We start from the raw sequence: 22,230 nt of genomic DNA on the forward strand, positions 1-22,230 counted from the left end.
CCCGGCCCCGTGCCAGGATGCTGGTGCCCACTTGTTGCGTCCCTGCAGCCGGTGGAGCTCATGACCCTGCAGTAGCAGCTGTTTCTCCAGCTTGTTGGTGGACAGCGAAGTCTCCAGGAGCTGGATCTCCATTCGCGACGTCTGGTTCAGGACCTGTCCCGGCAAACAGGAAGGGGTAGGGGGCTACGCGAGCCCTGCGGGAACGCGCCTCGGCCGCTGTCCACCTGCCCAGGGGCTCTGCCATTCCAGAAACTCGCTGACCTATTTCTATCCTCCCTGCAGTTAGTTTCTACGGTCGCTCACTCGCTCACTCACAGGCCCTGAGTTTATGATCTGCCTTCTGAGTTTGCTCTTCCCCATCACTGCACATGACAGTTCCGTTCTTCTGGCTGCTCAGGGCCCAGGAGGAGTCGCCCTTGAGCACCCCTCCCCACCCCAATCTAATCTATCACCAAGTCCTGTCAGATCCACCTTCCAGATGGCCATCTGACCATTCCCTGCCCCTCCACGGCCCCCACTCCGGTCTTGGCCTTTGTCGTCTCTCACCCTGCGTCCTGTGCCAACCTCCTCACGGGGCTCCCTGTTCCCACCCAATGTCCCATAGTGTCCTTTCTCTGCTGAGCAGCCCAAGGCAGCCTTTTAAAAATGTGACCCACCTCCTCCGAATCTTCCTGTGGCTCCCACAGCACACAGTGGAACAGTCCCAGTCCTCGCCATGGCCTTCAGTGCCCCGCGCTGTCGTCTGCCCCCAGTGCCTCTCTCTGAACCCTTGCCCACCCCTCTCCCCCTGGTCGTTCCAGCCACACTGACCACCCTGATGTTCCTGGAGCTTGCCGGCCCAGTCCCCCCACTGGGCCTTCTCTGAGTAAGCCTGGCTCCCATCCTACCTTCTCCGCAGTGCCTTCCTGGCTTCACCGTCTAAACTCGCAAGCCATCCCTGCACCCTAGTGCGCCCTCCCTCTCTCCTGCCCAGGCTGTTTTCTCCTGGACACGGTCACCCCCTGACACGTGCAAGTTATTCTTCCTGTTCATTTCCCTGGTGGTCATTGGAAAGGGAGGTCCACGAGGGTCGGGATGCATGCCTGTTTCATTTACTGCTGTAACCCGGAACCGGGCATCTCCAACAGTGCCTGCGCATAGTAGGGATTCAACGGACACATGCCTCTTTGTCATTCGATCTTTTTATCCATTCACTTACTCACTCTCCCGTTTATGTGTTTGCTCCCTCCCTCCCCTTCCGTTGCTCTTGAGGTTGAGTGAATTGTTTATTAGCCATCTCTCCCCAGGAGCCCTCTGAGCCCCCTGAGGGCTCATCCCAGTGCCCAGTGCAGACCTGGAGTGTCCCTGGAGTCACAGAGGCAGAAGCACCACACCCGGTGTCTGCCCCCAGGGCTCGTGGCCTGGTGCTCAGAGTGTTTTGTAACCGGCTCATCAGGGAAGGGGCCCAGGGTGCTACAGGCCCAGAGGAGGCCCAGACCTGAGCCAGGGATAGAGGCCGAGGCAAGATGACCTGGGCTGTGAGCCGGCCCGGCTGGCCACAGCCTCCCCCCTCCCCCTCCCCCCACGCCACCTGCTCGCCCTCCATACCTGAGCCTCCACATCAGTCAGCTTGCGGGTCTGGGCCGTGGTCTGGTTCAAGAGGCTGGTGCCTAGCTCCAGCATGGTGGCCGTCTGGTTCTGGACCATGTGCTGTTGGACCTGTGCCAGCTCTGACCTCAAGTTCATCTGGATGTACCTTTCTAGCTGTGGGGAGACCGTGGGCCGGGGTCATGGGTAAGGGCTGGAGGAAGGCTCCTGTCCCTTCCTGCGTCTCCGTGAAGGGCAAAGAGCAACCAGGGGAGGCCTCTCTGCCAGGCCGGGCCACCCTAACCTCTCACCTGGACCATCCCAGTAGCTTCCTCCCTGGCCTCTCTGCCTCCATCCAGGTCCCATGCACAAGCCATCCTCTACTCAGCAGCCAGAGGGATCTTGTTAAATCTAAGTCAAATCCAATTCCTCCTCTGCTAGAAAGAAACCCTCCCAGAATTCCTAGAGGAATTTAGAGGAAAAGCCAAAGTCCTCCCTATGACTTCAGCTTCCTCCATGATCCAGCCTTCTGTTGCCGCTCTGATTTCGTCTCCCAGTCCTCTCCCTCACCCTGCTCCAGATCACTGGCCTCTGTGACATCCCTCCAACACAGCAAGCATACCACTGCCTCAGGGCCTTTGCACATGCTGTTCCCTCTGCCTGGAAACTCCCTCCATCTCATCCCCATCTACATGCCTCACTCCCTCGTGTCACTTCAGGTCTCTTCCTACCACTTATGACTCCCCGACTTTGTATTACATATTTATCTGTCAATTGTCTGCTTTACCCTTGGAATGTCAATTCCATGAAGCCGGAGACTTGGTCTTCCTCAACCATTATCTCTGTGTCTAGCACAATGCTTAGCGCACAGTAGGCACTCAATAAATATGTGTTCAATGAATTGGTAGTAAAAGGGGAGCTACAAGGGTTAGAGAATAGCCCCCAATGTCATGCCCATTACCCAGCCATCAGGGAGTGGGGATGTATCCTTCCCTGCAGGAGAGTTTGCAGGTCTATCCATCAAGTTGGACTTTTCTATTTTCTGCTCCCCTCCATCTGCCAAATGGGCTGAACCGGACAGTCTCCAAGGGTTCTCTCAGCTAGGATGTTCTGGGATCCCACGGGCTAATCTCTTTCCCAAGAGCAGTTGAAGCTGGTCTGGCATGAGACCAGGATCAAGTTGCAAAGGTGAACAGCGTGTTCTCAGGGCTCGGTGCCCGCAGGCAGAGAGCTGGCGCCCCTCCTCTATTCTCTCTTCATTCTGCACACATCCTGGCCTCTGGCCATCATCCCTACCCCCTGGCCCTGGCTGCGTCCCTTGCCCTCTCACTTAGTCTTCCAGGAGGTCTGGCAGGGCAGCTCCCAGGATCCCTGGGAAGACAGGCATTCCCCAGGGAGGGGTGGTGACCTTGGCTGGAGTGGGGGCAGGCAGGCTCTGGCTGCTTCCTCCTCGGTCTCTTCTCCCCTCTTGCATCTTAACAGTCTGCCCCTTTCCCTGCCCCCAGCCCCCTGCCGCCCCCCTCTCCTGCTCTCCCCCCTTCCCAATCCCCCCCTCCCCACTGTGATTTTGGAGTGCGTGCCCTTGTAGTGCAACATCAGATCCTGGAGGGGGCGCATGTGGGTGGTGCTGGTATTGACTACCGCAGGGGTTCTCAAAGTGTGGCCCTTGGAGCTTGTTAAAAATGCAAATTTCTAGGTCCCACCCCAGACCTACCGGGTCAGACATTCTGGGGTGGCGCCCAGCTGCCCAGGTGAATCTGCTGCTCAAGTGTGAGAACTGGGGTGGCAGTCACAAAAGGGACTGAGGACCAGGGAGACGGGCACATGGGAGCCTCTCAAGTCCTTGTCATATTGGCCCGTTCCTTCCTTCCCTGCATCATCAGCACCCCACCCCCACCCCGCCCCGCCCCACTGTTCCCTGTAACACACAAGCGTGATCCAACCGCTTCCATCTAAAAACAAATTCTTGACCCCACAGTCCCTCCAACTGCGTCTCCAATTTCTCCGGTCCCCTCAACAGCAAAACTTCTTCAACAAGCTCCTCCGTTTCCTTGCCTCCATGACCACCCTCGCCTCTAAAAACATTAACAATATTATTATGGTGTGCATACAAGAAAGCTTAAGGAATAATATAAGGCAGTCTGTGTATTTGCCATGTTCAAGAAAAACAAATATAACCCAGACTGTTGAATTCGGTGCTCTCTGCCCTCCCTCCCCCTTCCCTCCTTAACCCGCCTGGTCATCATCTCCTGGATGGAGGGACCCTTCCATGGCCTCTTACTCTCCCCCTCAGCAGCAGTTAGCCTAGATGGCCACACCCGCGTTCTGGAAACACTTTTCAGATGCTCCTTTCTCCTAGCTGTCCTATCCGTGGTCACCCCCGCTCTGCCCCCTCCTTTACCAGGCTTCTACATGCTGGGGGCTCTCAGCCCAGTTCTGGGCCTTAGTCTCTCTGCATGTTCTCTCCCTAGGTCAGGGGTCCTTAGTGGGGACCACAGGGTCTGCAAAGAGAATTCAGGGGGGCCCAAACTTTGCTAACCTGTAAGTAAAATTTGGCATTTCCTTCGATGACGAACGTGGGCCACAAACCATAGCACTCTTAGCTCATCCCGCCCCTCCATTAACCCCTAGAAATCACCAATATTTCCATACCACAGTGCAGGCGGTACAGTATCTTAAATTCTGTTTCTGCTCATCGGGACCTCAGAAAGACGGACATCCTCGGACCCACCACTGGACAAAGCTACAACCGTAGCACAGATCTAATATTGAGTATTTTGACCGCAATGGCAAGATCGCTGGGTGTTCGGATGCTTTTATTTTATGCATTTAAAAGTATCGCTCTGGGGGCGCCTGGGTGGCTCAGTAGGTTGAGCGTCCGACTTCAGCACAGGTCATGACCTCACGGTCTGTGAGTTCGAGCCCCGCGTCGGGCTCTGTGCTGATGGCTCAGAGCCTGGAGCCTGCTTCGGAGTCTGTGTCTCCCTCTCTCTCTCTGCCCCTCCCCTGCTCATGCTCTGTCTCTGTCTCTCTCAAAACTAAATAAACATTAAAAAAAAATTAAAAATAAACAAACAAATAAATAAATAAATAAAAGTATCGCTCTGAAAAGGGATCCGTTAGCTTCACCCAAGACCAGATGTCAAAGCGGACGGGGCCCCAGGTGCCTCAGTGCCTGCTGCAGGTGCTCTGGCTGGGCCCAGGACGGTCACGTGCTGACGACACTGGCTCCGTCTCCCCCCCAGACTTCTCCCCTCCGTGTGCCACCAGCTCACCGTCCCCACGTGGGCTTCTAACGAGCATCTCAAGCAAAAACACCCGCCATGGAACCCTCGGTCCCTCAGCCCCCACTGCCCTGTCTCGGCATCCCCCACCACTCCCCTCTGCAAGCCAGCCTCCCCGCCCCCCACCCCCCTTCTCCATCTTTCCCATCTTGGCAGCTGGCCTCAAACCCAGACCTCCTCCTCCTCGCTTCTCTTTTTCTTGTCTGCTGCAGTCAGTCCCCTAGTGGGTTCTGGCTACCGCGATCCCAATGCGAGTTTGGAATCTGCTCGCTTCCCCACCGGTCAGCTTCCCCGCCTTGCCTCTATCGCCTGGGATTGCTGATGCATGGCTGCTGGGGCACCCCAGGGTGCTTAGACGAGGCCGAGCTATCCTGAGGCTGCTCTCACACGCACTCTCCCACGAGTCACAGACCTCGGGGACCCTGGTTTCAAACGCAGACGACCAGACCCTGAGCTTCAGCTCCAGGCAGATAAAGAGCCCGTTCAGACTTTCTCGGGAGTCTCCCCTCAAGCCTCTCATTTGCAGACGGACAAACTGAGGCCCGGAAGACTGGCCCAAGGTCACTACCTGGTGGTCTAGGTTCCCTGACTCCTGGCCCAGGGCCTTCTTCGGGTCTGCAGAGCTGAGCTGGGGACTCACGGTAGCTTGGGGTCATCTCAAGTGACAGGAGTTCCCTAAGTACCCGCACTGGTCCCACACTTGTCCTGTGGCTGCGAGTGGCTGGGTGGGGCAAAGGCCACCCACAGCTGGGGCCCATCACCCAATTTACCACACCCGCCCACCAGCATGGGTCCTAGGATGGGTAATGTGGGCCAGATGGGCCCATTATGGCCATGCTGGACTCTGGTGAGTAATGTTGGCATGTGTGGTGGGGACAGCCCCTTTGCAGGCTGGAAGGATGGGGGAGGGGTCCCAATGAAGGAGTCCCCCACGTCCCCCCATAGGATTGGACCTGCCCCTTCCTTGTCACCCTCATGCTGCAGATTCTCAGGGTTGAGATGGGGGGGCAGGGACCTGACCTGCCACCACCTCTCCAGCCTGCAAAGGGGCTGATCTCTGGCCTTCGGGCTATCAACCCTCTCCCTTTGGCCCCGGGGTTTGAGTTTTGGCTCTATGACACTCCGACTGTGGGTCTTTAGTACTCGAGGGCTACGTGCCTCTGAGCCTCACTTTATTGATCTGTGACACGAGGACAGGAAACCTTGCTCCTTGTTGGGGAGAGGGTGGCTGAAAAGGGACTCGAGGGAAAGGAAAGGAGTTTAGACGGGCAGCGGGCCGGTTGAGGAAGGAGGGTATTCTGGACAGACCACAGATGAGCATCGAAAGGGATGAACAGTCTTCGTGGCCCAGGAGGTCCCCTCAAGCCTGCTTTTCTCCCACATCGTTTACATAAAAAAAGACTGCAGCTGGGGAATGGATAAGCAACCATGGTCCGTCCATCCAGTGGACTCTACTCAACAAAGAAAAGAAAGGAGTTAGTGATCCACACAATAATAAGACTCTAAGAGAGTCTGCAGGATTCCATTTATGTGACCTTCTGGAAAAGCCAGAACCCATGGTTTGCCAAGGACTGGGTCTGTGGTGGGAATGGACAGCGAAGGGTCATAGGGGAACTTTCTGAGGGTGTTGGCAATGTTCTGTGTCATGACTGAGCGTGTATATTTGTCAGTGCTCACAGAAACGCCCCGGGTGGCTCAGTCCATTGAGCGCCTGACTCTCGGTTTCAGCCCGGGTCATGATCTCAGGGTTCACGAGATCGAGCCCCACATCGGGCTCTGGGCTGGCAGCGTGGAGCCTGCTTGGGATTCTCCCTCTCCCTCTCTCCGCCCCTCCCCTGCTCAATCTCTCTCTTGCTCTCGCGCTCCTCTCTCTCTCTCTCTCTCTCTCAAAATAAATAAATAACAAGCGTAAATAAGCGTTAACAAAACAAAACCAAACCTGTAGATTAGAGGTAAAAAACACACACAGTAAAAAACAAACCCGCCAAAACCAGATTCTATACAATAGCCCATATAAAAGTATGTATTATAATGACAAATATATTTTCTTACGCTAATCCCTCACCCTCGGAGTGTCATTTGTGTATCCACTCAGGGTTTTCTTTTTTTTTTTTTTTAAGTTTATTTTTATTTATTTTGAGAGAGAGAGACAGAGAGAGTGTGCTGACTGGGGAGGGGCAGAGAGAGAGGGAGAGAAGAGAGAGAATTCCAAGCAAGCAAGCTCTGGGCTGTCACTCTAGAGCTTGGCGCGGGGCTTGATCTCATGACCTGTGAGATCATGACCTGAGCTGAAATCAAGAGTTGGACGCTTCACTGACTGAGCCACCCAGGCGCGCCTCACCCCCACCCCACTCAGGAATTTCTTGAGCACCTATTATGTGCTAGGCGCTCTACTAGGGACTGGGAAATCAAGAGGGAACAAAATTGGCAAGTTTTCTGATTCCAGGGCAGTTCCACGAACTCATTAGTTAAATCCCAATAGTGATGAGTGCCATGCAGAGAAATGAGACACGGTAGTGAGTGGGGTCAGAGGCAAGTGTGGCCAGAGTGGCAGGGAAACCCTCACCGGAGGGAGCTGCCTGAGCTGAGAGGGTGCGAAGGAGCCAGCTGTGGGAAAGACAGGAGGACGGGAGTTCTAGACAAAGGGAAAGGCAAATGCAAACGCTCTAAGACGTGAGTGTGTCTGGTGTATTTGAGAATCAGGGAGAAGATCAATACCGGTGATAGGCCCTGCCTGTCTCTTCCTTGGAAAATGGCGCGTATAGTTCATATTTGGAAAGAGCGTTTTGTCAACTACGGATAGAAACCAACGAGGAAAGAGTAGTTAGTGTCTTGTATCGGACGAGCCTGGGTTCGCATCAAAACTGTTAGCTTAGGGGCTGTGTGACCTTGGGCGGATACCTCTGCCTGTCTGGGCCTGTCCTCTAGAAAGGGGGTGATCATGGCTCCTATCTCTGGGTCGCAGGGAAGATTCCTGGCGCTATCTACGTACAGCGCCTGAGATGCTGTTATTTAATGTATTAACGCAGGAGCACTATGCGATTGCATAGCAAATCTGTTTTTAAAAAAACTCGGTATCTAGGGGCGCCTGGGTGGCTCAGTCGGTTAAACGTCTGTCTTCGGCTCGGGTCATGATCTTGCGGTCCGTGAGTTCGAGCCCCATGTCCGGGTCTGTGCTCAAGGCGTTAGCTTCCTTTGCAAATCCGTACATTTAATTCCATGTTTGAAATCATCTTTTTTCTGAGAGAGGCTCCAGAGCTTTGACGGATGCCGGAGAGACCGAGGGCGCAGGCCTCTGAAAATCCCTCCTCACTGGTGCTCCCTCGGTGGACCATCCGCTCCAAGAGGGCAGGGTCCTCACCTGCCTTTTCTTCTGGAGCCTGGAAGGGTGTCTGGCGATTCTCGGGTGCTCCGTGGATATTCGTTTCATTGAACGAATGGACGGATTCGAACACCTCCCCTCCTGGAAGAATTAGCTTTGAGATACAGGACACCAGATGGTTCTATGCTGCAGCCACTGGGAAACGGAGCAACAGGTGAGGAAAGAAACGCGCTTACAAAAAATGAAGTCCAGCCCAAGCCGCCGAGTGGGCTTGTCACTTGCAGCCTTTGTGCCTCCGTTTCCCCCATCTACAGGTGGGGGTGACGGTGCCACTCTGTGGGGTTGAGGTGAGAAGGGGTGGAGGTGGAGGTGCTTGGAGCGTGTCCGGTCAAGGATGCTGGGGGAGGTGGGGAGGCCAGCAGGGCAGAGCCCACAGTCATGACCCCCGTTGGCTGGAGCCACACTGGAGAGGGTGGCTGGGGTCCCCACCACATTTGTGGGACCCTCTGGGAGTCAAGGGCATCTCTTCACAGCGTCTAGCTCTGGATCACTGCAGGTGGGACCTCATCAAGAGGGTGCGGGCCTGGCCCCCCTGGGTGGGAAGAACGAACACCGGAGGAGAAAGAGACTTGGCGGGAATCCCCCCAGAGGCTGGCAAGGCTTCTAGCACAAGAACTCGAGGCTCTGGGTTTAAATCCCAACGTCTCCACTAACCGGCCGCAGGACCCGAGTCCGACATCTTTGCTCCAAGCCTCGATTTCCTTAGCTGTCAGATGGGGCCCCGGGGGGCCCCAGGGCACATGAACCCACTCTTTTGGGATTAGTGCGAAGGACACTTGGATAAAGATCCAGAGGGGGCGCCTGGCACGGAGCAGGTGTCCCCTGCATCACCCCTGAAGAGGTTCTGGAAAGTTCATCTGGCTTTAACGGTACCTGTTTTCTGCGGGCCTGGAGAGGGCCTCTGTTTTATACCCAGCTGTGAGGCCTCCTGGAGGTGTGGTCTCTCAGAGTGTCCGTTTCCCCAGCTGTAAGATGGGCACAGTAGTAGGGACTAGACCCACGGTTAGTCAGATTTTGTTACTTAATGCATGAATGCCACAGCAATACACGACTGTATTGCCAACCTGTTTGAAAAAAATTTGGTATCTGCAGCTCAAGGCATTTGCTCCTTGAGGTTGTCGCGGGGTTCAACGGGACCGCGGCTGTTCAGTGAGGCCGTGCCTGGCGCATGCCGGGTGCACAGTAACTTTGGCAGTTGTTATTGTTGTTGCTGCTGGGACGGCTGTAAGTTCTGCCACACAACTCCGCCTGCAGCGCAGGGCAGGGCTGGCACGCCTTGGAAAGCCGAGGCTCTGTCCTGGTGTAGAACGTTTGTCCTGGCCTCTGGTCCCTCTGTCCTTTGCTGGTGGGACTTTGCCAGGAGTGAGAGTGGGGGCAGACGTTGCGGGCCCTTGGGGGATGGCGGTTGTCCTGGTAACTCCTTACGGCACCCTATGATGGCCAGGTGTGCTTGGGTGCCTTAGAGAGAGCCTCTTAGCGGGGCGCCTGGGTGGCTCAGTCGGTTAAGCGTCCGACTCTTGGTTTCGGCTCGGGTCACAATCTCGTGGTTCGTGAGTTCGAGCCCTGCACCGGGTTCTGCACTGATGGTGCAGAGCCTGTTTGGGATTCTCTCTCTTCTCTCTCTGTCCCTCACCCCCCCCCCCACTAAATAAATACATAACACTTAAGAAAAGAAAAGAAAAAAAGAAATAGCCGCTTATCCCCTGCATGGAGGCTCTGCCATTGATCCCATTTTATGGATAAGCAAATGAAGGCTCAGACAGAGTGGCTTCCCTGAGGTCCCTCGTCAAGCTGGCAGATCCTAGATTCCTACCCAGGTCTGCTGATTTTGGAGACCAGAAGGTCAGGTCCAGTGGGCACAGGAGGGTCAGGGCAGGAGCTAAGCAGGTGGAAACCGTGTCCCCCTCACCCCACGCGGGACGGGGTTTTAGCCTTCCAGCCCATGAGCCCAGAGACCGAGTGAGCCCAGGTGAGCCCTCATGTTGGCTTCTGCCTGTTGCCTGCGTTTCTGGGTCCCCTGCCCAGGCTTGTGCCTGAATCAGACCGAAGGAGAACCAGGGGTTTCCGCAAGCTGGGGTGGTGTCAAGGTACAGAAAGGCCAAGGATTCCCCCCAAAACAACCCCCATGAAACCGCAACGAGGCAGCGGGGAGCACGGTTTCTGGTCTCTGCTCCCCAGCTCCGAGCTCCGTGGCTTTGGGTAAATGATTTCATCTCTGAGCTAACACCATCCTTCTAATGGCTCAGGCCCAACCTCTTGGAAACCTTCTTCCCTCCCCCTTCACCCCTCCCCCACATCCAATCTGTGGTCTCTACTCTGGGGCCATGTGCAGAATCCGACCACTTTCCCTCCCCCAGCCCCATCACTTCCACCCATCGAAGCCTCCCCAGCTTCCATCATCTCTTGTGGGCTTCCCAGCTGCCCCCCACCTCCCCACCACCCCCCACCCCTGCTGTGCCTTCAGCTTCTGCACATGCTCTCCAGCCCCAGTCCGTGCCCCACACAGCAGCCAGAGAGAACCCAGCACACCTAAGCCCGGTCATAGCACCTTCTGCTCCAGACTCTGCTGTCACTTAGAGCCCAGGCTTTTTGGTAAATTCCTTTCCGGGAGAGAAAAAACAAAGTCTTTGGAAACGGGCAAAACTGCCCCATAGAGCAGGGTCCAAACTGCGCCGCACTGGAGGTGGGGTGGGAATTAGGGCAAAGCCAGCCAGGCTGAAACCAGGCTCCAGGGTGCAGGGTGGGGGAAATCAGAGCCTGGCCTGATGATGAAGGGGAAAGCAGCCCCCCTCCCCCCCACAGGGACCCAAGCCTGGGCGGGAGGGATATGGGAGCTCAAAAGACCAGCAGGGACCACACAGCCAGCCCTGGTTCCCACAAGGGGAAACTGAGGCCCCGATCTGGAAAGCCATTTGTAGGAGGCTGCACACAGGAGCTGGTGGCCCAGTGTGGCCGGCCCCATGAAAATCTGGAAGAACAGACCTCTGACAGCTTTGCGCGCGTGTTTCCATTTAGACGTAAATTTTTGTACTTTAAAATTTTTTGGGAACGGGTGACGCGAGCACATGGTTCGGAAGTCCAAGGAATCAAAGGCTGTGGAGCGCTAACCCAGACCTGCCCCGGTTCCCGTCCCCACGGGCCACTGAAGGATGTGCTGGGTTTACTTCCAGGGAAACGACGCGTGTGCCAGCAGTGAGTGTGCTCATACCCCCCCCTTCTCCCCCCAGCCCTTCTTTGGCAAACACAAGGTCAGCGCCCCATTCCGCACCTTGCTGCTTCTCGAGTAGCGTCAACTTTGGAGGTCACTCCACATTCAGCCCGACAGACCGGCCTCGCTGCTTTAATAGCCACATGGGATTCTGTCTGTGGCCGTCACTGTTTGCCCAGCGGGTCCCCAATAGCTGAGCTCATTTCCAGCTATGGCCATCACACCAGGGCTGCTGGGAATACGCTCGCCCACGTGTCACTTAGCTCTCCTGCAAGGCTGCGTCAGGGATAAACCTCTTGACGCAGAACTGCCTGGTTCAGGGGTGTGTACCCTCGTGATGTGTCTGCGGTTTCCACACTGGTTTGGGAGGAGGGGCCCTGGGGGCTGCAGCAGGGGCCACGGGAGCCAGAGCGCTGCCTACCCGAATCCTCCCCCCACACACCCACACCCCTGATCTCAGGACCACCTCATCGGCCTCTTTCTGACTTTTGGATCTCCCCACGAACGTCACCTCCCCCGGGAAGCGTTCCCTGGCCACCCCGCGGAGGGTAGACACCAAGCCCCCTGCCCTACTCCTCCCCCTGTGACTCCTCCCACTGTGACTGCGGAGGTTTGGTTTTGTTTTGTTTTGTTTTGTTTTTCCCACAGCCCTTCACCCATCTGAAACCTCCATTTTCTCCCCAGGAGAAATGCAGGAATGCAGGGCCACCATTCAGGAGCAGCTTAGCAAGGTAGCTCTGGGCCACCAAGTTCTCAGCCGCGTCCTCCAGGCCTCGAGGCAGCGGTCCCAGGCGCGGGAGAGGTACTCAGGAAAGATTTGTTGAAACTGGGGTGTCTTCAAGAGAAACGTGCTAGAAATGACCACGACAGGGTCTCAGCACTCCTTCATCCACTCAACAGACTTGCTCAGATGTAGCCCGGCCCCCGGGGAGAGAGCAGGCTTCGCTCCTGCTCGAGCTCAGTGCCTCCGAAGGGGCATGGCCCTGAGGGCCTTACAAATGTAGCCCATTTAGTCCTTGGCTCGCTCATCATCCCCATTTTACAGATGAGGGAAAGAAGCACAGAGAAGCTGAGCCTGTTGCCCACGTCACACAGCTGGTGAGCACGACCGGCTTGGAACTCGGGCCTTCGGGCTCCCAAGACCACACCCTTCACCCTCAGTGGGCGCCTTGAGGCAGCCAGACTCCAAGATGGCCCCAAGGATCCCATCTCCTGGTCTGCATGCCACGCATAGTCTGTCCCCATAGTCTGTCCCTCGCTGGGCTGAGATCGGCCACCGTGACTGTGGCACATCGTAGAAATGTTGGAGTGTGACTCTCATGGCCACGTCATTACGTTTCGGCTCCTGCTTTGTCCCCTCTTGGCCCTCTTGCTTGACAGGAACTGGCCACCACGTCCTGAGGACCCTCGAGCAGCCCTGCAGAGGGGCCCATCGGGAAAGAAACGGAGCCCGTCACCCCCGCCGCCAGCCAGCACCTGCCTACCAGCCCCGGGAGCGGGTCGCCGGGAGGCTGATCCTTCAGCCCCGGGTGGAGCCTACAGACGACCACAGCCCCCGGCTGATATCCGAGAACAACCACGTGAGAAAACCCGAGTCAGAGCTACCTTGCTAAGCTGCTCCTGAATTCCGGACTCTCAGAAACTGAGACAGAATTGTTTGTGGCTATTAGAAGCTGCTAAATGTTCTGGGGTCATTTGTTATGCCACAGCAGATAATACTTTTGTGGGGGTTACAGAGGCCAGACCCTCTTGCTTCCAGGTCCCGCCCCCCTCCCCCAGACACACCGCATCCCTGCCACACCCTCCCCATGCCTCAGTTTCCCCACCTCTCCAACGGGGCTGACTCTGTGGCCAAGGGTTGGCCCTGCCTCCTCTGCCTGGTCCCAGCCCCCTTACCACCCGCTCCGGGCCCACCCAGGCCCTGACCCCGCGGCTCTGAGCTGCCAGGCCCAGCCTTCCTGGCTCTTTGCCCCGCTGTTGCTCTCCTTTTGGGTCAGGGCTCAGAGAGAGCCGAGCGAGTGGGCAGGGAGCCAGGGGTGGAGCGTGTCAGGGACCAGCGGGCTGTTGTGGAGGGGTGTGCCGTTCAGCTCTCAGCTCGGCCCACGATTCCCGGCACAGGCCGGGCTTCTCCCAACCTCAGCGGCAGCCCCGAGTCTAGCGGGGGCCTCGCGCGCCGAGTCAGGCACTGGTTCGGTCACAGCTTCGCCACTCCCTTTCTGTGCCAGCGACGGGGCTTCTCTGGGCCTCGGGGGCCTCGATGGAAAAACGGGGCGCATTGGTTCCTCTTGGCACAGGGGCCAGGGGCATAAAGGAAGCGACTGCTGGAATCTGTGCTTCCCCGGGGGCTGGGATTCTTCCGTCTTGTTTACTGGCGTAGCCCCGGGGCCTAGCGCAGTGCCCGGCACATAGTAGGTGCACCGTTATCTGTGGAACGTTTGTGGCTGTCTTACCCTCTGAGCCTCACCTTGTCTGAGGGTGTGTGTGTGTGTGTGTGTTTGTGTGTTGGTATCGGGTGGCGGGTGTCTGTCCAAGGCAAAGAAGCCACAGGAAGATGAGGGGTATGGGGAATAGAGTGGGGGGAGCTAGGCCTGCATTTTCTGTCCGAATTTGGGGTGCTTCTCGGATGTGAACCGGCTACCAGGGCCTTCGGCCTCCCAAGGCCCTGCTATCCCTTTGTAGTCGTCTGCGTCTCAGCCTTGATCTTGGAAGGTGTGTCTGCAACGGGGCCTATGTGATGAGCCCTTATTCTCCCCCCGCGTAGAGATCGAGAAGCGAATCGGGAGAAAGTGAAGAAGAAGCGCGTTTCTCGTGACGGCACACCTTCCTGCCACCTGCGTGCCAGCCCTCTCGCAGAACAGGGCCGTGTGTCCCCGTTGCTTGGTGAATGTGTATTCAGCACCCGCGACGTGCTAGGCGCCGTTCTCGCCACTCTGCGCATGAAGGCTTTGTTGCCGCTCTCTGTGGTAGGAGCTATCACCAGCCCATTTTACAGATGAGGCACAGAGTGGTTAAGCGACTCGTCCAAGGACAGGCCGCTCGTCACGGGCAAACCCAGGCTGTCCGGGAGCAGATCGACCAGGCCACACTTCTGCCAAGTCTCCTTGGCTGATCATTTGACACCACCCCGCCTTGCCCACCACCCCAGCTCTACCTCGGAGAATAGAGCCAAGCGCGTTCTGGACGGAGTGCGGCCTTGCCATGCGGCACCAGGCTTTCCCGCCCGTGCGACTCTGGCGTGTAACCACTCTTGTCTGATTTCTAGCAGTCTGGGGGAAAAGGGTGATTGTTCCCCACTTGACAACGGAGTCAACTGAGGCCTGGAGAGGCCAAGCATTGCCCAGAGCTGGTAAGGGAGGATTTGAATCCCACGGCTGAGCTCTTGCCCGCCCTCTTGCACCTTTGGTGTCTGAGGCTGACCCTGAAAACAGGGTGACGCCGATGGGGTCAAGGTCAGGCAAGAAGGGCAGAAGCAGGCCCAGATGTCCACAGTAGAGCAACCGTCCCTGGGCACAGGGCAGAAAAGGGGCTACGTTGGTTCCCAGCACCCAAGATCCCTGAGAGCAGGGTGAGGCCCAGAGAGGTCTGGTAAGGCCCCTGATGAGCACTCCAGTCTCAGCCTGGCCACACTCTCCTGGCTCTCCAGGCTTCGGCCACAAGGAACGCTTCTCACTTCCTCCAAATCACCTCGTTCGTTCTCCCCCGGGGCCTTCCCACTTGCCGTTCCCTATGCCTGGAATGCTTTTCCTTTCCCTTCTTTGCCTGAGAAGGACCAGTCTACCTTTCAGAGCTCAGCTCCGTCCTTCCTCCTGGTGCCTTTCTTCCATCACGGTCAAGTCTCCTTGCCCCCCACCCCCGGTCCCCGTTATCTATCCCTAGAACAGGCGGGGACTTCCTCACAGTGCGTATCATGGTTGATCATGACACGTGAGAAATCACCAGGTTGGTGTCTCTCCCGCTGCTCCTGGAAGGGAGGGATTGAGCCTCTCTCGCTCACTGCTGAATTCTCAGCCCCGCGCAGTGCCTAACACCGCAAGTTCTCAATAGACGTCGGTGGGAGGGGTGATGGGGTAAATGGAGACATGAATGTTCTCACCTGTGTGTGTGTGTGTGTGTGTGTGTGTGTGTGTGCATGTGTGTGCCTGCTCATAGCTGCCTGCATGCAACCCCAGAACTTAACCGTAAGGAATGCGTTAATTTTCCATGAGGTTCGTGACACACGGTGCATCCTGTTGCTACAGGGGAGGAGACACAGATATCTTCAGCTGGGATTCAGGAACCCCGAGTTCTGACCCGACCCCTGCCACGGTTTCTGGGGTGAATGTAGTTGAGTCACTCCCTGTGCCCAGGGTCAGGGTACCCGTCTGTACAATCGGGAAGGGGCACAGAGAGGCAGTCCGTGTGGTGGTTAAGTATGGGGTCTGGACCCAGCCCCTGCCTGGGTTCGAAGCCACCTCCCTTGCTTCCTAGCCCCGTGAACTCTCTGGGCCTCAGTTTCCCCATAACAAAAGGGGATCGCAACAGTCCTCACCTTTTAGGATGTTGTGAAATCTCAGGGACCGATGTCTGTAGGACATGCATAGCAGTGCCTGGCACACAGAAAGCCCCAGCAGCACGTTCACCCCAGAAGAGAGAAGAAACCGAAATGGCACCTCCTACTTCCCCGTGAGTTGAAGCAGCACCAGATACACGCGCAGACCTTGGCGGGCGCTCGTCATTTGGGCCTCACGGCCAACCCAGGCATGAGCGTACCTCTGCCCCCAGTTTACAGAGGGAAAAGCTGAGGCTCCGGCCTTTCCCGCCTTTGCAGAGCTACAAACCTCACAGCTATAGGATTGGGTGAACAGAAGCAAACCGCAGAAAAATGAAGATAGCATTTCATACAGGAAACCAATATTATGCATTGGTTGGGGAGGGATAGACACGGGGTAAAAGGCTACCAACACCGAACTCACGGTAGCTGTCTCTCCTGGGGGAAGGAAACAGGAGAGGGGCAGGAGCTAAACGGTCTCTTCAGCTGGGTTGTGGGAACAAGGAATTTTATTAGATTTGTTTCTATCTTGGGGCACCTGGGCTGCTCAGTCGGTTAAGCAGCCGACTTCAGCTCAGGTCACGATCTCACGATCCGTGAGTTCGAGCCCCGCGTCGGGCTCTGGGCTGATGGCTCAGACCCTGGAGCCTGCTTCCGATTCTGTGTCTCCCTCTCTCTCTGCCCCTCCCCCATTCATGCTCTGTCTCTCTCTGTCTCAAAAATAAATAAAAATTAAAAAAAAAAAAAAAGATTTGTTTCTATCTTTTCATACTTCCAAACCATTTCAGTAAAATTTTAAAACGCACAGAACAGGGGCGCCTGGGTGGCTCGGTCAGTTACGCGTCCGACTCTTGGATTCCGCTCAGGTCACGATCTCGAGGTTCGTGGGTTCGGGCCCCGCATCGGACGCCGCACTGACAGTGTGGAGCCTGCTTGGGATTCTCTCCCCCTCCCTCTCTCCGTCTGCCCCTCCCCCTGCTCCCGCTCCCGCTTGTGCCTGCACTTCCTCACTCCTTCTCTGAAAACAGATAAATAAACTAAAGAAAGGAAGGCAAAATTAAAAAAAAATAAAATAAAATGCATAGAACGAATTGCAAGGAAGTTAACTGGGAGATGACCAGGGAACTGGGAAGACCAGTGATTTCTTCCCCCCCCCCACCCCCGTGTCTTCACGCACTTCCCCAATTCCCAGCGTCTGCACCAAACGTCGGGAAAGCCCCAAGAGTGATGGACTGGAGACGGGAATGAAGGGTCACGAGGCTCTGCTGGCTTAAGCTTCGGAAGCTCTGCTCCTCTGTAGGGGAGGAGAGGGGAGGGGAGGGGAGCCTCCTCCAGGGTCTGTGGGCACCCCCTCGCCCACCACGTCACTGCATACGTTTTGCCCTATTTTGTCCTCATCCGAGGTCGTTGTTCCCATGATCCCTATTTTGCAGATGAGGACACTGAGGCCGGGGCAGGAGCCAAAGGGACTTTGCTGAGCTCACACGAGGCAAGGTGTGGAGAAGCCGCTGTCGAATTCCGGGGCTGCCACCACGGCGGATTCCCTTGCTGGGCCACGAGTCCCAAGTATGCCATCCCTCCCTGACACTCAGCCGGACGCTGTGCCCCGCCCTGCGCGCACTAACTCGTCGAATCGCCCTAACCTGCAAAGCGGCTTCTATCCCTTTCCTCGCCTCTCAGATAAGAAAACCGAGGCACAGAGCGGCCCAGCGATTGAGGCCACACAGCCCACAAGCGGCGGAGCCGCTGGGAGTCGAGTTGAGTCGGGTGGGCTCCACGGCCCATGCTCTCCCTCTGTGGGATTCACCCCAGGCTCTGGCCAAGGGCGGGGGGGCGGGGGGACATAATGATGAGGACACTCAAGTGGGGGCTCTGGGTCCCCTCAACTTTTCAAGAGCTGCCCATGCTGGTGGAAGAGCCTTCAAGAAGGCTCATTGGCTAAAGGCCCCGTGGGGGAAGGGAAAAATCCAGCATCCGTGAGTTTCCCTTTCGCTGGCCAGCGTTCTGTCTGTTCTGCAGGTCCCGGCTGGGTCTCCAGGGACCAGGCCACAAGGGACACGTCTTGCTTATTAGCCAGGAGACTGGCCTCAGGGCTGAGAGCGTGGGTTCTGGCAGCAGCCAGCCTGAGAGTAAACCTCACCTCACCCTTTCTGGCCATGAGACCTATCTTTCTTTTATCCTACATGCTCTCTAGGAGGCAGCGAGTGTTTTGAGTTCCGCTTTACAGAGGAACCAGTTGACGCAGGTGGCTTCCCCAGCTGGTCAGTGGCACCGCTGGGACGTGACCCCCCCCACCCCACCCCCGACTCTGGGTCTATTCCAGAAATTTCAGAGCTGACTCTGAGGTTAAGCAAACGCTCTGAGGCCAGAGTCTGGGTGGAGGTGCAGACTTAGGGGGCAGGCCTGGGGTCTGTTTTCTCACATTTCCTGCCCTAGGAGACAAGGAGGAGAGGGTCTGGGTACATCCCAGCCCAGCTGAGCTGTGGGGCCTAGGAAGAAAGAGCCAGAAACTCAGGGCCCTGCCCCCATGGGCTGGCCTGGTCGAGGTGCTTGAAAAAATAAACCTGTCCCTCTGGGGGATGCCTCTTGCGGGGCTGCTGGCCCTGGGGCTCCCTGGGTCATCCCTAGGTCAAGGGCATCTGTGCCGGCCATTTCTAGGCTCCTTTCTTGGGAAAATAACCCCATTGCTCTAAGAAGCATATGCTCTTCTCCCCACCCAACCCCCTCAGCCCCAAACTGCTTAGAAAGCAGCCAGCGGTGAGGTTAGGAAATCAAACCCCAAGACGTTCTGTTCGGCAACTGAGATTCATTTCTTGTTTGGATAGCCGAAGGCTGAAAATGCCAAGAATTTACGGGCAGCCTGGGGGGGCTGGGGCAGCTGGGAGTCCCAGGCCAGTTTGGGAGGGTCCCGGGCTGGGCCAGGACCCCACGCTGCGCTCTGCTGGATGCGCTGTTGACCCGCATCCAACCGCTGGGCTGAGGGCTTGAGTTGTTCTGAGGTCTGGCGTCAGGGGCCTGGAGCGAGCAGCAGAGGCCGGGGGCAGGGCCAGGTTGAGAGGATCCTATCCGGCCCCTCACCCCTGCTGGCTTGGCTTTGGGTGCAGAAAGGGAAGAGAGAGGGGGTCCCGGCTGAGAACCCCGGCTGGGGGGTGGGCCCTGGGCATCTGGCTTGTGTGTCCTGAGTCGTCTGGGGTGGACAGAGTGTTGTGGACACCCAGGGAGGTAGATATGGGAGGGCTAGCCGGCCTGGGGCTGGGGCGGGGGGCGGGGGGGAGGGGTTGGGGACAGACAGGGAGAGACCTCAGGGACATGCCGCCAGACAGGAGAGAGAGTCACAGAGCGGCAGAGGGACACAGAGATAGAAAGGGGGAGGCAGAGACACATGAGGAGATGGGCAGAGACGGCCGACTGTCACTGGTACAGGAAGGAGAGTGGAGGTCCCCACGTTTCTGGGGTTTGAAGCTGGGCTGCCCTCAGGTGCTGGGGGTGGGTCGGGGAGCCTGCGTCCTTGCCTGTGGCCCCGGGGTTTCCTACTCTCCTCATCTGTAGAATGGGTCCTGCGTGGGAGACAGCAGAGTAGGGCACCTCCTGGCGGGGACCGGGGCCACTGCTCAAGGGGTGACAGCAGCCCAGAGTGACCTTTCGCTGGGCAACTGCTGGGGGCAGACGCTTGCCCGGTCCTGCCGCTCTGAAGCCCACGTCAGACTCTCTCATCACACAGACGAGGCCCTGAGCGCATCACACACACCGGGTCACACAGGCCACACGACTCACCACTGTGCTGCACGGCCTGCTGGGGAGCCTGCCCCCCTGCTGGCTCTGTCCGCCTGTCCGCCCGCCCCCTCGACAGTCCTGGCTGCAGCTTTCCACCCAGATGAGGGGGTGGGGCAGAGCCAGGAGCGGCCCACAGATAGCAGACTCCAGACGTGAGTCATTAGTGCAGAGGCTTTCCAGGGGGAGGGGGGAGGAGGGGAGGGGAGAGAGGTGGAGGAAGGGGGGAAGAGTAGAAAGAAGGAGAGGGGTGGGGTAAGGGGGGGTGGAGAAGCGAGGAAGGGGGAGAGGGAGCAGACCTTCCCACAAACACCCGCCCCCCCCCCCCCACCACCCCCTGTGCTCTGAGTTTAGAAGGACACGGGCCAGCTGGCCAGCTCCATGCTGGGAGAAGACAACTGGGTGTCTGGGATTCGGGAATCCTTGCCTCCCTCACTTCCTTGACACCCTCCAGAGTCAGGAGAAAGGACCTGGAGCTTGGAGGGCCTGGGCTGGCTGTCACGGCTGGGTGACTCTGGCAGGTCCCTTCCCCTCCCTGGCCTGTGTCTTCTCCTGTGCACTGGGGGGACAGGGGCAGGAGTCAGGGGCATGGGCTGAGCAGGGGCTGGCCGCTGGCTGCTTGCAGCAAAGAAGGTCTCCTCTGCGGCCACCCCGATGATGGGAATCTGGCCGAGAGCTCGGTCTGGGGAAGCTGGTCATCTCTGCTCATCCCCAGGAATCCCTAATGGTGGTAGTGGTAATTAGTGATGCTTCTAGATCAGAGTGTTTTGAGACTCGTTTTTTTTTGTTTTTTTTTTCCCTCTCCTGGGATGTTACCGCAGAAGCCAAGAAGAGGCCTTTGAGTTTCAAAGACTCTGAGATACTCCCAGCCCAAGGGGCATGAAGGGGGCATTCAACCCAAGGAGCCCTTACCCAGGGGAGGGCAGAGCAGATACCTGCTTGGACCCCAGCAGAGACCAGGCAGGACTGGGGGCCCCCTGGGGCCCACCAGCATGGACAAGTGACGTTCCTAGCCTCAAGGCTATCGGACGGGGACCATTGGACTGACTCGTCCCCAAGTGCGCTGCCCTCACCCAGCAGTGCGGGGCTCACACTGGAGATACGGCTGAGTTAAATAAAAGCCCATCGGTCCACTGCATCCCGGCGCAGGTAGGCTACCCCGTGTCCTCACGAAACACCTGCTCTAGTCGGGCAGCAGGCTGAGAGCGGCGTGGGAGCGGTCGCCGTGGTCGTCCCAGCCATCCCCCGAGGCGTTCCCATTTTGCAGATAGGGAAACTGAGGCTTGCTCATCCACAACCATGTGGCAAGTAAATGCCAGACCGGGATGTGAACTCAGGTCAGCCTGCCTCCTGAAACAGAGCTCTTTGCCCCACGGTGCCCCATGGACGTCTGGAGAGGGCGTTGTGCCACAGGTGGAAGAGGTGGGCTGGGTGCCCTTCTGATCTGAAAGTCACCGGTTTAAATTCTTCCTTTGGCTCAGCCAGTGATGCCTGAGCACCAGGCACCCAGGGGAGTCAAAGATGGATGGGAGGGTGAGGCTTGGGGTAGAGAAGCCGGAGGGAGGGGATAAGGTCGCACGAGGTAGGGAGGCAGCTGGGGAGACAGGAGGATACACCACGAGGAGAGAAGCGGAGGCCACAGGATGGACGGGTCCTTCTGCCTAGGGGCCGGTGGGCATGAAGGATACCCCGGGGCCACAGGAGGCCTTAAACAGAGACAGGTGGGCAGGGAGGGAAGAGCTGAGTGTCAGGCAGCTTCAGGGTTGAGGCACCATGGGCTCTCGGAGGGGAGACATCTGCAGGGTCAGGGTCACGGATTCGGGGCTCAGGAACCCATCAGATGCCGGTTTGGCATCATCATGGGGCAGGTGGGAAAGGGTGCTGCAGGAGCCCTGGGGGCAGTGCCATGAAGGGTGAGTGGAAAGGAGGAGCAGGGACAGAGTCCTGGGAGACACTGGCATTTCAGGGTGGGGGAGGGCCCGAGCGACTGGAGGGACTCACGGACGGTCACGCACCCATATGTTCATTCATTCCGCAGCCGTGTTTGGAACACCTACCCTGTGCCAGGCACTGTTCTGGGCTCCGGGAACTCAGTAGTGAACAAAGAATATGTGATCCTTCCCTCCTGGAGGGCACAGACCAACAGAAATGCTCTAAGAATGGGTAGTGATAAGTGCTAAGAGAGAAAACCAAATCCAGGTTGAGGGGATACAGAGTGACAGAGGGTTATTTTAAATGGAGTGGACAGGGAGGGCCTCTCTAAAGAGGTGACATTTAAGGAGAGACCTGAGGGAGGTTGGGTGAGCCATGTAGGCATCTGGGAGAGGAGTGTTCCAGGGACTAAGGATTTTCTTTTTATTCCAAAGAGATGGGAGTCCCAGGATGGTTTTAAGCAGAGGAGGGACAGGATCTAACTTAGGACCCCTCTGTCTGCTGAATGAATGAACTGTGGGGGCCAGGGTGGAAACAGGGAGCCCAGGGTGGCTGCCAT

General features: G+C 57.3%; 1 protein-coding gene across 1 annotated transcript in view; it reads right to left on the reverse strand.

The window, feature by feature from the left end:
- Positions 1 to 22,230, reverse strand: part of ANGPT4 (angiopoietin 4) — a 42,245-nt gene that overhangs the window by 16,904 nt on the left and 3,111 nt on the right. The window contains exons 2-3 of the mRNA XM_042980714.1: positions 1,588 to 1,743; positions 32 to 153 (exon numbers count right to left, since the gene is read on the reverse strand). Of these exons, the coding sequence (XP_042836648.1) occupies positions 32 to 153; positions 1,588 to 1,743 (278 nt within the window). The remainder of the gene's footprint in view (positions 1 to 31; positions 154 to 1,587; positions 1,744 to 22,230) is intronic.

This window comes from Panthera tigris, chromosome A3, assembly GCF_018350195.1.
Source record: "Panthera tigris isolate Pti1 chromosome A3, P.tigris_Pti1_mat1.1, whole genome shotgun sequence".
Lineage (NCBI taxonomy): Eukaryota > Metazoa > Chordata > Mammalia > Carnivora > Felidae > Panthera > Panthera tigris.